Raw genomic sequence first — 13,815 nt, forward strand, 5'->3', positions numbered from 1 at the left:
AATGACTGCATGCTTCTGTGTCAAAAAACTGAGCGCCGGCGCTGCCAGATGGTCGATGTAACTTTACTATCTTGGCGGTCACAGATCTACAATATTATCATCATTTGTGAAATCCGACTATTCCATAGTCTCGCAAGTGACCGTAGTGTACACGTTATCCTTCGTTGCCCTGCTGTACGGGCATACCTGTCTCGCCTTGTACACAACATTCTCGAGCTCCTCCTTTGATAGACCCCTAACCTTGACATTCATCTCCACCCTCAATCCCATGTCGAGATCCTTCATGCTACCAACGAGATGTACCTTGGTCTCAACGATCGAATCCTCGGGTGTCGTCGGCATCTTCACGTTGACGGAGGGGGCGACGGCGTTCATAGCGGATTGGAAACATGCTCCTAGTCCTTGTGAGGGCGTGATCGGGAAGAAGTGCAGAGAATGAAAAGGTAGAAAGAAACATACCATAGCCAGCAGCAAATAGCTCCTCAGGGTTCGTCTTTCCCGCGTCGCCCTTACCACCGAGGGCTTTGGCCATGGTGAGCTCGACCTTAAGGTTCTCACCATCAACGTGGCTAGCCAACGATCAGTCAAAATCGCTCATTGCAAATAGCCTGATTATCGTACCCAACGCGTGCTCCTACAACCTTCGCATGTGCAGAGTACAGACTTGGTGCTGTCTCTGTGTTCAAAGAGCGACGAGGAACCGAAGTGATACTCCTGGGCGAGACGCGCATGGCGCTGCGCAGCATGGGTGTGAAAGATCTCGAGGCCATTGTGATTGACGTGATTGTTCAATGCGTGTTTCGCTAAATGAAGTAGAGACTTTGATGGTTGATGTGCAAGACTGAAGGAAAGACGAGTTGGAAGATGTTACCAGGGAGTTCTGATCTATTTTCACGAAAGATCCATCGCATCGCTGACGGCTTGTGACGTTTGGAAGTCGATGACGTGTGTACCTGAATGGAGGAGCGTTTAACGGCATACGGCTAGTGTGGAACGCGGATCTCCTGCGCTTGCGACTACGATCACTCGAATAGTCCTGGAGATCCCCGAGTGTAGGAGTTACGAGAATGGGTTGAGCATACTGTTGAATCGAGAGTCCAACTGGCAAGAGATGCTGGTGGCACCTGCATCACCTCAACAATCATTTCCGCCGACCCTCGTTCTGTGTCCTTCCTCCAGCACTTTGATAATCTGACCTTTCACCTTCCCGTATCTTTTCCAATCATCGTAATCATCAGCGAGATGTCTTGCCACTCCAAACAGAGAGGTTCCCTGGCTTGACATCACCCACTTGCACCCGTTCGATATTCTCTCAACCCCCCACCTGCGTGTGCTACGTGGTCACCCGAATTTTGGCACGCAACGGCGGAAACTGTTGGTTTGAGCTTATGCTGCATGGGCTGACAAATTATCTCAATACTCGTGCATGCGACTTTTGATGCGACTTTCACCACTGACCATGGCACGCGTTCCAGGACAGCACCTTCATCAGCCAATCTGTGCGGGGAGACCGGGATTGGAACTGTCTGTAATCGTCCCTTATGCTCATGAGCCTTCAGTCTTCTACGTGAACATCGGATTCAGCTTTCCAGCAACCCTCTCCATGACTCTCTGGGGCAGTAAACTCTCATAAACATGACTCACCCACTCACAGCACACGCGTCTTGTGTACGCTGGATCGATGATCTCTTCGATGCCGAACGCATTCGCCGTCCTCACTGGGTTCATGAGCCTATTGTACTCGTCGTCCAGTTCTTTGTATCGTTTGTCTCGCGCTTCTTTGCCTTGCTTCCGCTCGATTTCCTTCAGCTCGAAACTATGCCCAACCTCAATACCTCCTTCAAGAGGAAGTGAGCCCCACACTCCGGAAGGCCAGGCAACACGCATCCTTGGGTCTCTGCAATCAAGCATAATACCGCCCGCAACGCCATACACGCGGCGCACGATGATACTGAAGATGGGCATCGTGGTCGCGTAGTATGTTGCTGCGAGAGTCACGCCGTGGCGCATCGTCGCAGTCCGCTCGGCCACAGTGCCAATTGCATACCCAGGAATGTCAACGAACTGCAGCAGCGGTATGTTGAAGGTGTCGCAGAACTTGAGCATGCGCGTTATCTTTTGGCTGCCGAGCGCGTCGAGGGCGCCGGCATTGACTTCGCAGTTTAGGGAGACGATGCCTACAGGCTTTCCAGCCAAGCGCGCAAGGCCGACGATGGCGGTTGTTCCCCACAGGGCACCGATCTCGAAGAAAGATGAATTGTCGACAACGGAAGAGATGATTGCACGCGGGTTATACATTCGGTTCTTCGCGCGCGGGATAATGGTGCGCAAACCTTCGTCTGCACGATCGATTGGATCTTCGCTCTCAATCACTGGAGGTATCTGGGTTCCGACATTAGGCAGGTAGCTCAGCACCGTCCTCAGTTGCTCAAAACAGCCCGCCTCGTCAGGTGCGAGGTTGTCGATGGTTCCGTTTGTGCAATGCATACTTGGTCCCCCGAGGTCCGTGAACGACAGCCCCTCTTCGAATGTAGCATTTGCGACAACACTTGGTCCAGCGTTGAACAAGGAGCCAATGTTCCCGGCCATCACACTGAAGTGGCATGCTACTACGCGCGCAGCACCAAGACCAATGGCAGGCCCGACGACGGCGCCAAGATTGGGAATGCCCATGTTGAGCTGTGTGACGACTTGAGCAAATGAGGGAAGCGGCGGGACGTAGGAGAAGCCCATCGATCTTATTGTGGTCACCGAACCACCTCCGCTTGAGCCGTCGACGAGCTTGACAATTGGCAGCTTGAGTGCAATCGCAAGTTTCTCCATATATATCTGCTAGCGTTGTCAGCACACCAATCCCTCTCGGTCATCAGGCCCCTTGAGGTGGACTTGCCGTCTTCTCTATCAGCGCGCCGTCGGCATGCCCCGCTCTGATTGAAAAATCATCGGCAGTAAACACTATCTTGCGACCTCTCAGCCGCCCGAAACCCTGTACATTGTTCGACGGTACGTATTCGAGCGGATCTTCGCTTCTCGGCCCTGTCTGCTTCCACTTCACTGTCCCACTGACGCTGCCGACTTCCGTAAAGCTCCCAGGATCCAGCAGTTGTTCGACTCTTTCGCGTACCCACAGTTTGCCTGCAACTTTCTGCCGCACGTAGCCTCTGTTTTTCAGATCGGGAGTGGATGCGATCTTTTGTAGGGCAGTGACCTGGCCCAGGATGTCCGAGTAGTCGGCGGGAAGATATGAGTTTGCACTCTTTCGGCGGCGTTGCCTAGTTGTATTGGACTTCAGAGTGAGGTGTGCGCTGACTTGGGCGAGGCGGTCGGTTGCTGTCGATGAATCCTTGGGCATGTCCTTGGACGCGTCTGCAGGCGTAGGTGGGGGCGCTTTCGGTGTATCGTCGCCGCCAGCCATGATTGCGCAGTCTCCGTTCCAGCCGATGTGAGGGTAGTATTGCTCCAGCAACGGAGCGGTGCACTTGCTCACATGGCGAAGCGGTACGGGAGATTATTGGTGTAGTATGGGGACATCTGGGGTACCGAGGCTCTTTGATGCTCCCCGCCCCGCTCTAACCGAATCCAGCCCATTGCGACTCCACGACTTAGATCTGAACGACCAGCATGCTTTCAAGTATTCTTTGACGTTCGATCTTGACGTCTCAGAGAGTGTGTACACTCGTAACGCTACCTCCTTACATCTTTAAGGACTCTAGTCTTTACACGTCCAATCGTCCAAGTACGATTCTGGAAGCTGAATCGCCGAAGTCACTACAACCCAGCAGGGCGTCCAAAGAGAACATTCCCAAACACGCAAAGCCACTCCAAGATGTCGAGACCACCACCGAGACCGATACAACGTCTCCTCATTGCTAACAGGTACGACTCCCAACTTCCACGTCAAGCAGATGCTGATGCAATTTTTGCAAGAGGCGAGATTGCAACGCGCGTAATATCCTCAGCTCGCGAGCTCGGCATCGAGACATATAGCATCTACGTCTCTGGCGATTCTTCGCACGCCGTGCGAGCTACTCACGCAGTCGAGCTGCAGTCAGCCGCAGATTTCATGGATATCAATGCTTTAATCGGGATTGTCAAGAAACACCAAATTGATGCCGTTCACCCGGGTTATGGATTCTTATCTGAGTCCGATCTTCTCGCAGAGAGGATGTGGGAAGAGGCTGGTGCCATGGTGGTAGGTCCTGGGTGGAGCATTCTAGCGGAAACAGGGGACAAGTTGAAGGCGAGACAGCTTGCTGAACGATGTACCTTCATCCCTGATGTTGCTTGTAAGCCATGCTAATCTTGTCAGGCAATGTTCCAGTATCTCCGGCACTGCAGACCCCCACAGATAATGTGGAGGACGTGCGCAAATTCGCTGCCAAAATCGGGTATCCGATTATGGTCAAAGCCGTTGACGGCGGCGGCGGTCGTGGTATCCGGCTAATTCGGAGTGAAGAGCACCTCGAATCGTCGGTAAAGAGAGCAGTGGAGGAGAGTCCGTCGAAGCGATTGTTTGCCGAAAAGGCAGCCGTGGACGGATTTCGCCATGTCGAGGTCCAAATCATCGGTGACGGGAGTGGCAACGTAACGCATCTGTGGGAACGAGAATGCAGTATTCAGCGACGATATCAGAAGGTTATCGAGATTGCACCGAGTGTCGTTAAGGATCGAGTGCTGATTGCGAGAGTGATCGTGGATGCGTTGAAGATGGCGAGACATGTGAGTTGGACATCTGAGACTCGACTGGAAAGTGCTGATAACAAAAAGGTTCGATACTTCTCCCTCGGTACATTCGAGTTTCTTGTCAACCCAGAAACGAAAGAGCATTACTTCTTGGAGGTCAATCCGCGATTACAAGTCGAACACACGATCACAGAATCCATTTCCGCGACCGACATCGTCAAAGCCCAACTTCTCCTTGCCCAGGGTGCGTCGCTGGAGACCTGCGGTCTGCCAACATCAACGCGTGATCCAGAGGTTCCTCCGCCAGCCCACTCGATCCAGCTGCGCATCACCTCCGAAAACGTCGAAAGCGACTGGTCCCTCTCTATTGGCAAGATCACAAACTTCCGCTTCCCGACTGGAAACGGCATCCGGATTGACACGAGTTTGATCGGCGGATACCCAGCTGTTGTTTCGGCGGACTTCGACAGCCTAATCGCAAAGCTCATCGTTACTGCTTCGTCGTGGGAAGATTGTGTGCGGAAAGCCCAGCGCGCACTGGAAGACACATCCATCACGGGTGTGAAAACAAACATCTCGGTGCTTGGCACAATTGTTGCGCATTGTGATTTCCTAGAAGGGAAGTGCGACACGCAGTGGCTGGAAAGGAGCCAAACAGACCTGCTCAAAGCAAGCCAAAATTTTACTGCATCCTCAAATCCGCTGCTACAAGACTCGACATCCGCAAATTCAGCACCAGAACTGAGCAATGCAAACACTCTCTTCCGCAAAGGTGACGCCTGGTCCCTCACCCTCTCGCCCCAAGGCCAACCCGGAGCCCAGCCAACGCATCACCTCGAACTTACAAAAGTCCTGCGCAACGACTTTCCCACTTCCCTGAACGCAGATGTATTGTTCACCTCCCCTACTGGCTTGACCCCGTATACACTCGCTTTGAACTCGACATCCACCAGCGCATCGGCGACTACCTCCCAACACCCACGCGCCAATCCTTCTGACCCGAGTCACATCAGCATACCATTTCCCGGTAAGCTGGTTGAGGTGCTAGTCGACGAGGGCGATTTAGTGAAAAAAGGTGATGTGGTGTGCGTGGTGCAGCAAATGAAGATGGAGCTTGAAGTGAGGAGTGGCAGAAGTGGGAGAGTGGGGTGGGTGTTCGAGGTTGAGGAGGGTGGGGAAGTGGATGTCGGATGGCTTGCTGCTATCGTTGAGGGTGAGGGGTCGAAGCTGTAAGGGAAGGGCGGCTGGGTCATTCAGATCAATGAGCCAATTCGACATGGTTGAGGAAGAGGCACATGAGACGACTAAGAGCAACAGGATCGCGTCAGTATTTGCTGCACAGTATGCAGTACGATGCTTCCATCTCTTTCCACTGTAACGACTTGTCCTTCTGCGAAAAGATTGCCTCGTTTCCGTGTTGCGTAACAATGAACTCAGCATCATGCCAGACGACAGTGAGTCCACCTTGCTGTTTCACAAGATATATCATCTGGGATACAGGAAACGACTCAATGAGGGAGGGGCATCATCTCGACAGATTAGGCCAGTGCATCGACGCCACAGCAATGAAGGAATTCTGTTCGAGAGCGGACAAGCAGATTTGCAAAGATGGATAAGGCTGATGATGCTCCTTTTCAGACCCGTATTGTGGAGTCGGGCATCAGGTGGAGCAACTCCAGCCGAGCCATTCGGAAGAACCTTCCCCATCCCAAAATTTCCCTTGCGCAAAACGTCTCGAACCCGCAAACATCAAGGCCGCAAATCTTCAAAATGGCCAAACGCAAACGCTCCGAAGCCTCGCCGGCGCTCGCAGACGCGACCCCTGCCGCCGAAAAACTCCTCAAATACCAAAAGAAGCAAGTCCTTGCCCGCCTTACCGCCGCGCAAAAGCCTCTCATTGCAGCGCTCCGCCTCGGCGCAGGCTTCGAACGCCAAAAGCACAGCCGTCGCAAAAAGACTGCGGTACAGAAAAAAGACACAAAAGCGCTCACTCGCCTCGATGACGAGTACCGAGCGCTCAAGGCGCTAGATCTGGAGAAAGTCGCGGAGCAGCATGTGCGGCGGACGATTGCGAAGGTCAAGAGTCTGAAGGACCACGAGGCACTGCCGGAAAGCGTAAAGGATATCGAGAAGGTGGAGAACGATCAGGCGAAGCTTAATGTGCTGGCGAGGCTGTATAAGATTGTGGCGGTAAAAAAGGAGGTCGATGCGCTGATTGACGATCTGAAGGAGATCGTTGGTAGCGCGGGAGGTGCAGTCAAAATGGAGAAGGCTGGAAAGTCGCAGAGCGGAGAGAAGAAGCGCAAGGTGGAGGAGAGCGAGCAGGAAGAGGAGGAGGTGGATATAGTGGATCTCAGCGATGAGGACGGCGTTGCAGCGAGGTTGCTCAATGCACGGATAGCAGCGCCTTCGTCTGGCGAGGAAAGCGACGGCAGTCTCTCTGATAATGAGCGCCCATCGAGTATAGGCGACAGCGACAGTGACAGCGAAGATCCAGGTGCCGACCTCGAAGCACCCAGCGACTCCAACGCCTCATCATTCGGCGGCTTCAGCGCCTCAAATTCCTCAGACAACGCCGTCACCCGCATAGCCCCTCCTTCCGACAAATCAGACTCCGACTCTGCCTCCTCTGTATCCCTTACCACAACAACGAAACCCTCCTCGAAACCCTCCGCCGCACCCACATCATCCACCTTTCTCCCCGGCCTCAGCCATGGAAACTACTTCTCCGGCGATGAATCCGCCTCCGATCTCGACGAGAAACCGCGCAAGAACCGGCGCGGCCAGCGCGCGCGCCAGAAGATCGCAGAAGCAAAGTACGGCGCGAAAGCGAAGCATATCGAGGTAAATGAGCGCAAGAAGGGGTGGGATGCCAAGAGGGGCGCTGTAGATACCGATGGCAAGATGAACAGGAAGGCGAGGAGGGAGGTGGAGAAGGGGCTGAAGGCAAAGGGTGGGAGGGGACCGGTGATCAGTGGAGAGAATGCTGCGCCGTTGGGCAAGAACAGGCTGGGTGGTGGTGATGTGGGACATGGAGGAAGGGGTGTGAGTGGCGCTGGTGCGGCAGGTGCAAGGATGGAGAAGAAGGGGCCTAAGAAGGATGATACAGGGCCTTTGCATCCGTCGTGGGCCGCGGCGAAGGCGGCGAAGGAGAGTAAGAAGTTGAAGATTGATCTCGGCGGGGCGAAGACGGCGAAGAAGATCACGTTCGACTGATCTACTGGATGGTCAGTGGATCGAGACACGCAAGAATTACCAGATACCCAAGAGCTATGGCAGGATTGATTGAGCAAGCGTTTGATATTGGAATGAGTGATTGTGCGTTGGTACTCGGTTCAGACCTAATTCTTACCTTGAGAGCTTCTGAGACATTTTGCATCGCTCAACGACATCGTCGTTTGGGAGAGCAAAGCAGTCGTAGCTGCGCCTGTGAGTGCTGGAGTTGCTATTCTGCCTCTGTTACTCATCCCCACCTCCAAGTCCTCTGGTCATCGATTTCTCACAGAGTGGTTCCTCGCCTAAAGATCAAACCTGCAGTCTTGCATTCGTGACGTAGCGCTTGCCGGTCAAGGTGCCTCGCTCGTCGACCGTCTCGCCTTACCACAGAGACTCAAAATTGTCAGGCGCATGGATCCTGCATGCGCTCCTCGAGTCTAAATCTGGCCTCGTACCCGACTCCCCTTGCCTCCTCTTATTTGCAACCGTCTTGAGTCGCTCCTTCCCCGTCCTAGGTTAAGCGGGTTCTGACGGGCGCTTGCGTACTTTTTATCACGTAGGTAAGTGCACATCTGGGCCCGGCGCCAGTACTTCACGTTCGACTTCCGCAAATTCCGAGGACGCCTCTCAACAACATCAGGGCTTGGAATACAGCCTTGTAGTCGCATTAGACTGTCTGTAAATTGAGGCGAGTTGCACTGCATGTTGACTGGCCGCTCTGCTCACCTCTTCTCAGGGTGACTCTGACGGATTCGAGTAGTTCGCTGGATTGCGGTCTTTCTCGTCCGCAGACTTGGTCTCCAGGGTGAGCATGCGGACTGAAGCTACACTCTAGGGCGTACTCGGGTTCAAAGGGCGTTCTTGAGAATCAACTTGAGTCCTAGCAAAGACTCGACTCGATACTGCGATCAACTCGCGGCAGAGATTATTTCGGCACAAGAGCGTTCGAGTCCATTTAAAGATGTCGTAGTTGCTGACTCGAGAGAATTCGACGAAAATCAACTGAATCATTTGTCCAAGTGCTTGTAAACGCTCGCCATGCACAGGGCCTTGCGAGCCCCATCCCCATATCGGGTGCCGCTCTCGTGACGGTCAACGTTCTACTTACTTCAAGGCTGTCCTCTCAACATCTTCCATGTCGATTGCACATCATCACCGCGTGAAGTAAATTGGGGTCCAATCCAGCCATACCAACCCTGTCTCCTCTACTTCCTCGAAGCTTGCCTTGCTGGCTGAGATCGTGCCTTACAGTGGACGCTGCCTTTCCAGGCTACCCCGAGCGCCTTGTCAGCCGCAGCGCGTCAGCAAGCAATTAATAATTGTCAAGACGGGATTTCAACCTCTCAGATCTTCGCTTCAAGGTTCCTCGAAGAAAGGGACGATTGATATTGAGCTCGAAGGGCTCGGAAGAACAACTCACAAGGTGACAGGAGGACATGCAGAATGATGGAGTCACGGATTAACTTTACCATAATTACTCTTAGAAGATCCGGATTCTGTAAGGAAGGTGCGTATGTTGCAGTATCACAGCGCCAGCAAATCAGAGAGAACACATAGTCATATATCTCTGTCGATCAGGAAACCTTGCAATACTGAACAATGCAGTAGGTAGAACTCTTGCGGAGGCTTACTTATCCACAACATCTGACTCACTTGCCAAGAAACTCATTAGAGACAAAAAGAAAGATCCGAGGTCGTACTGCGATTATGTCTTATTTAACAATGCCATAGGGGCTGTGTTCTTGCGAATCTGATCGCTGAAGAACCATAGACGACTACTTGCAACATAACACTACCCACACTCCCGCATCCTGACACATCACATCCCTTCGTAGTCTGTCTCCAATGTTTACAAGTTGGCGTCGATGAAAGAGCGGAGAGTGCCAACGCGAGCGTAAACACCAGGCTTGCCAGCCGCAGCGCAGCCCTCACCCCAAGAGACAAGACCGATGAGAGTCTTAGAAGAGTTGACAATGGGACCTCCAGAGTCACCCTGGCAAGAGTCCTTGCCACCAGCAGTAACACCGGCACAGAACATGTTGTCGGTGATCTCGCTGACGGAGTAGTTGTTGCGGCAGGTAGCGCGAGAGACAACGGGTACATCAACCTTGCGGAGCGTGGTGGGCAAAGAGGAGCCGCCCGAGGTCAGGGTTCCCCAACCGGCAACGGTAGCGGTGCTGCCGGAGGTGGGGTCGGAGCCAGAGGCGGCCAGAGAGGCATAACCGATGGTGCTGCTGGTGGGGATGGAGGTGGCGAGCTTCCAGATAGCGACGTCGTTGTTGAGTGTGGAGCTGGAGAAGCTGGGGTGCACCGTGAGGGAGGAGACTCTGACGACGGTTCCACCAGAGCTGCGGTCCTAACAATTGTCAGTATCAGTTCTGGTGACTTGAGATCTGAGATGCTTACCAGGCTTCCAGCACGGACAGTGAGGGAGGAAGCAGTCTGGCCGACAGTGCAGTGAGCGGCAGTGATGACAGTGTTGGCGTTGAGGAGGGAACCACCGCAGAAGTGGGAGCCGCTTTGCTGCAGAGAGACGATGAAGGGGAAGTCGCCAGCCGCAGCAACAGTGCCACCGACGATGTCGGAGTCCTGAGGAGTAGGCGCAGCGTTGACTGCGGAGGCCAAGAGGCCAGCCATCATTGCCTTGTACTGCATCTTGACGAGGTGCTCGGGAGTGAGGGTAGTGAGTGTTGGAAGAGTATCTGCGAGAGGATGATTCTTTGGAAGAGGTAACGTCCACCATCTTTATAGTCCTGAGGCGAAGCTGTACAGACAATCGTGGCCTTTCTCGACCTTCCTGTTCGGCGGCGCTGATAGCACCTAGAATGCCAAGCTGGTGTTGTTCACTGTCCTTCCAGATGTAGTCAATTCGGGACTTGGCGAAGACTAAACAGATCATTCTCCCGCTGGTGAAGCTGTTATCTGATGCAGTCTCATGTGCAGATACACGCAGCGAGAGCTAAAGAGGAAGCTCCTGTGGAGCACCGCGTTCACACAACGTCATTAATTCGCCTCCGGCTGCTCTACTCGGCGGATCGGTGCGACCTAGCAGTGCTACCATTACTGAGAAACCTAGGGACCCCAGCGTGGTATGCAGGGCCAGAGAGTCTTCGCCAGCTCGTTCTCCGGGGAGTTTTCTGATTCGTGCAGAGAAGCCTCACTGGGGCGGATTGCATGTACGACAGATTGTACAACATGAGTCTTGACTGCAGATCTACTTTTTCAGAGACTGGCGAGCTTTGGACCCGCTGCAAATAAGAAATCGTACAGCGCGTAGATGTTGCGTTTGTAGAGAGCAGCTCGACTCTGATTGGATAGATTGAACGCGCGCTGAAACAGCATCGCTATACGCGAAATTAAGCTTGAAGATCTGCCGGCAAGCAACGGGATACCCTTGTAGTCGTGCGCTCGGTATCCTAAAGGTAAAGTGAAGACGCCAACCCACCTGCCGCAAACGATCGTGCACGTGGTTGTTGTAGATTACTCCGGTGCTTGGCAAGGTGATACGAGGCGCGGTCTTTAATCTCTATGCTGCCGAATGAAAGACATGTCCGCTGCTTGGTGGTCTTGGCAGTTGAGTGAGTACCTGGAGTGCCGCCGGCTCTACGACTGATCAGGCAATGCATAAGCAATGCCAAGCTAGGCTTCGCGATAATCTAACAGTCCGCCGAGGCGTCCGCCAACGCTAATCATTACCGGTGTTGGCAGGTAGCGTCGCTGTGCTATGATTGGCTCCCTACTTCCTGTAAATCGCATGTGATGGCGGCTGTGGACGATCGCCCCTATCAAAAGACCACCAGCAAGTCTCTGCCCTCAAACGTCTCCCTGTGACCACAGTTCCCACCCGATGCTGATAGATTTCGAGCGCGCATTCGTCTTCCTGTCTACAGTCAGCCTTCCGAGACTCCTGTCGTCACCCTCTCTCGACAACATGGACAGCCTAGAGACACCCTTCACGATAGAGCTGAACGGCTCGCCTATCGAGATTGTAGGCAACAACGTAGAGGACAAAACACAAGCCAAGTGTGGATCGGAAGCAGCTGTGTTCACACTTCAGGATGGCCGCCTACAACACGGTAACTGGGTACTTGGCAGGAATAGAACAGAGAATCGAAGCATGCTGCCAAAAGAAGTGTACTGGTTCAAGTCCGGCGACGATGTTGACAAGAGAGTCAAGCCAGTCGCGGCGCACAAGGATGGCGACACTATCCAGCTGAAGTTTGACGGTTCCCCCTTGATGTTGGGAGACGATAAGGTCTTCACAGATCTTCTTGGAGGTAGGTGACGTTACAGATGGCGGTTTTCGAAGCTGACATGGTGCAGACGACAAGACCGAAGTCGTGGTGAAATTGCAGTCATGAGTACGATACCAGACCAGCGAATGATGTCGAAATATTGCCATATCAGCGTTAGTATGATGTTCCTGAAGGGATACTGTTTACAATGAGAAATTTGTCGTATTAACTGACGCTGGTATTCGATCCCTGGTTGTGCCTCGTTACTGCGTTAGTATCTTCTTCGTGTCTTACGGCACCCGAGGGCCATTTGAAGAGCTGTTCGTAGCCACCGCAGCCGCACTCTCCAATTACTAGGGCGTTGAGACTTAGATAGCGTCGTCGCAGTATCCATGGGAGAGATTCTAACGGTGAAAAAGGAAGCAGGGTTGGTGATGAAATATTGTGGCATTGATGGGCAAGGGCGTGTTCGACGACTCCTGCCCGACTCGGAGAATGAGGCCAGCGCGACGCTAGCCGAATTCCCTCCGCCGCCTCCATTCCGCCCACTTTCACATGCTCGCCATACGAACACTTCGGTGGCAGTCCCGTCTGCGTCGACATGCAGCATGCTGATAAGACGCCGCGGTTGCTCAGAAAGCTTCTTTGTTCACTACTTTGTCTTACAGCTTCACATTATAGCGCACAATGTGCCGATCGTCGATCGATATCGTATTGTAATGTTGCTCCGATATGGCTCCATTTCGATCTCTCCGCCGGCCTGTTCGAGGCTTCGAGCCTGCTGTCGACATTGGTGGATCCTTCCCCCCAGCACATTGCTCACTGAATGCAGGTCTAGTGGCGAAACCCGCCCGACGGAGATTGCTTTCTAGCGCGAGATTAACAAGGCAACGGGGAGAGTTCAAGGATAGTTTATCATCGGAGCGAAGCAGCATGTAACGTAATCGTGAACGTGGGAAGTAAATGGCTTGGTGGGGACGTTAACTGATCGCGTGATTCTTGGCACAGCTGCGCGATTGCAATGTGGGTTCATGTAACACAAGTTTGCGACATCAAAGGATAAAGGAGACATACTAAGTTCAGTATTTCCAGGCCGACAGATCGACTGCTGTTACCACGGGCATCGAGACAACGTACTGTCATGCACGGGTCATCGGGCTGGGGCAGTTCATTTCCTACGTTGGAAACAATGCGAATGCTCTCTGCAATACATTTGACTGCTTCCCGTTGCTATGAATATTATCACGGACATGATGCAAGAGATGGATCAAAGTGCAGCGACTCAGGCCTACGTGAGCGGTATGAAAGAAGATTTGGCACTATTTGGCGACGAGCTGAACCGGCTCCAAATGTACTCCTCGATTGCATAAGCCATTTCCATCGTGCTCTCGCAGATGCTACGAACTAAGCAGCACTCATATCCTTGGCTTCAATCTGCTGAGATCGCCTGGGAGATCTTGACTTTGCTTCTGTGAACACTTTGGCGGCATGACCGCAATCAAGACATGCTGAAGCTGAATGATCTTGATAGGTAGAGAGAGTTGAGTAAGAAGTGATCAGATTCCTCTGCCGAGCTGTTCACGAAGGCAGCTGGCTCATATACTACTGATCCACCTGAACCGGACTAGCTCACTCCAAACGTTGTTCCGGAGCGATCCGCTGCCCCTCTCAATCCACATCT

At 53.1% G+C, this 13,815-nt stretch overlaps 6 protein-coding genes across 6 annotated transcripts; 3 read left to right on the forward strand and 3 right to left on the reverse strand.

Annotated features, from left to right (window-relative positions):
- Positions 1–5: 5 nt before the first annotated feature.
- Positions 6–1,064, reverse strand: M421DRAFT_423248 (OsmC-like protein). The gene is made up of 3 exons (XM_033593400.1): positions 622–1,064; positions 460–569; positions 6–395 (listed from the first exon to the last, which is right to left on the reverse strand). The coding sequence occupies exons 1-3, from the start codon at positions 768–770 to the stop codon at positions 118–120; spliced, it is 537 nt and encodes a 178-aa protein (XP_033446221.1). The 5' UTR covers positions 771–1,064; the 3' UTR covers positions 6–117.
- A 207-nt stretch (positions 1,065–1,271) lies between these two features.
- M421DRAFT_423249 (propionyl-CoA carboxylase beta chain mitochondrial precursor) lies at positions 1,272–3,437 on the reverse strand. The gene is made up of 2 exons (XM_033593401.1): positions 2,891–3,437; positions 1,272–2,829 (listed from the first exon to the last, which is right to left on the reverse strand). Exons 1-2 carry the CDS (start codon positions 3,413–3,415, stop codon positions 1,564–1,566), a joined length of 1,791 nt encoding a protein of 596 aa, XP_033446222.1. The 5' UTR covers positions 3,416–3,437; the 3' UTR covers positions 1,272–1,563.
- A 191-nt stretch (positions 3,438–3,628) lies between these two features.
- M421DRAFT_423250 (uncharacterized protein) lies at positions 3,629–6,029 on the forward strand. Its single transcript, XM_033593402.1, has 4 exons — positions 3,629–3,876; positions 3,928–4,262; positions 4,310–4,719; positions 4,768–6,029. Exons 1-4 carry the CDS (start codon positions 3,827–3,829, stop codon positions 5,914–5,916), a joined length of 1,944 nt encoding a protein of 647 aa, XP_033446223.1. The 5' UTR covers positions 3,629–3,826; the 3' UTR covers positions 5,917–6,029.
- Positions 6,030–6,434: 405 nt separating this feature from the next.
- Positions 6,435–8,006, forward strand: M421DRAFT_423251 (Bud-site selection protein). Its single transcript, XM_033593403.1, has one exon. The coding sequence runs from the start codon at positions 6,454–6,456 to the stop codon at positions 7,897–7,899; it is 1,446 nt and encodes a 481-aa protein (XP_033446224.1). The 5' UTR covers positions 6,435–6,453; the 3' UTR covers positions 7,900–8,006.
- Positions 8,007–9,586: 1,580 nt separating this feature from the next.
- M421DRAFT_423252 (trypsin-like protease) lies at positions 9,587–10,674 on the reverse strand. Its single transcript, XM_033593404.1, has 2 exons — positions 10,306–10,674; positions 9,587–10,255 (listed from the first exon to the last, which is right to left on the reverse strand). The coding sequence occupies exons 1-2, from the start codon at positions 10,537–10,539 to the stop codon at positions 9,749–9,751; spliced, it is 741 nt and encodes a 246-aa protein (XP_033446225.1). The 5' UTR covers positions 10,540–10,674; the 3' UTR covers positions 9,587–9,748.
- Positions 10,675–11,830: 1,156 nt separating this feature from the next.
- Positions 11,831–12,260, forward strand: M421DRAFT_7475 (uncharacterized protein; the record flags this gene model as incomplete). Its single annotated transcript, XM_033597072.1, has 2 exons — positions 11,831–12,176; positions 12,223–12,260. The coding sequence occupies 2 exons, from the start codon at positions 11,831–11,833 to the stop codon at positions 12,258–12,260; spliced, it is 384 nt and encodes a 127-aa protein (XP_033446226.1).
- Between the last annotated feature and the right edge of the window lie 1,555 nt (positions 12,261–13,815).

This window comes from Didymella exigua (genome assembly GCF_010094145.1).
Source record: "Didymella exigua CBS 183.55 unplaced genomic scaffold M421scaffold_25, whole genome shotgun sequence".
Classification (NCBI taxonomy): Eukaryota; Fungi; Ascomycota; class Dothideomycetes; order Pleosporales; family Didymellaceae; genus Didymella; species Didymella exigua.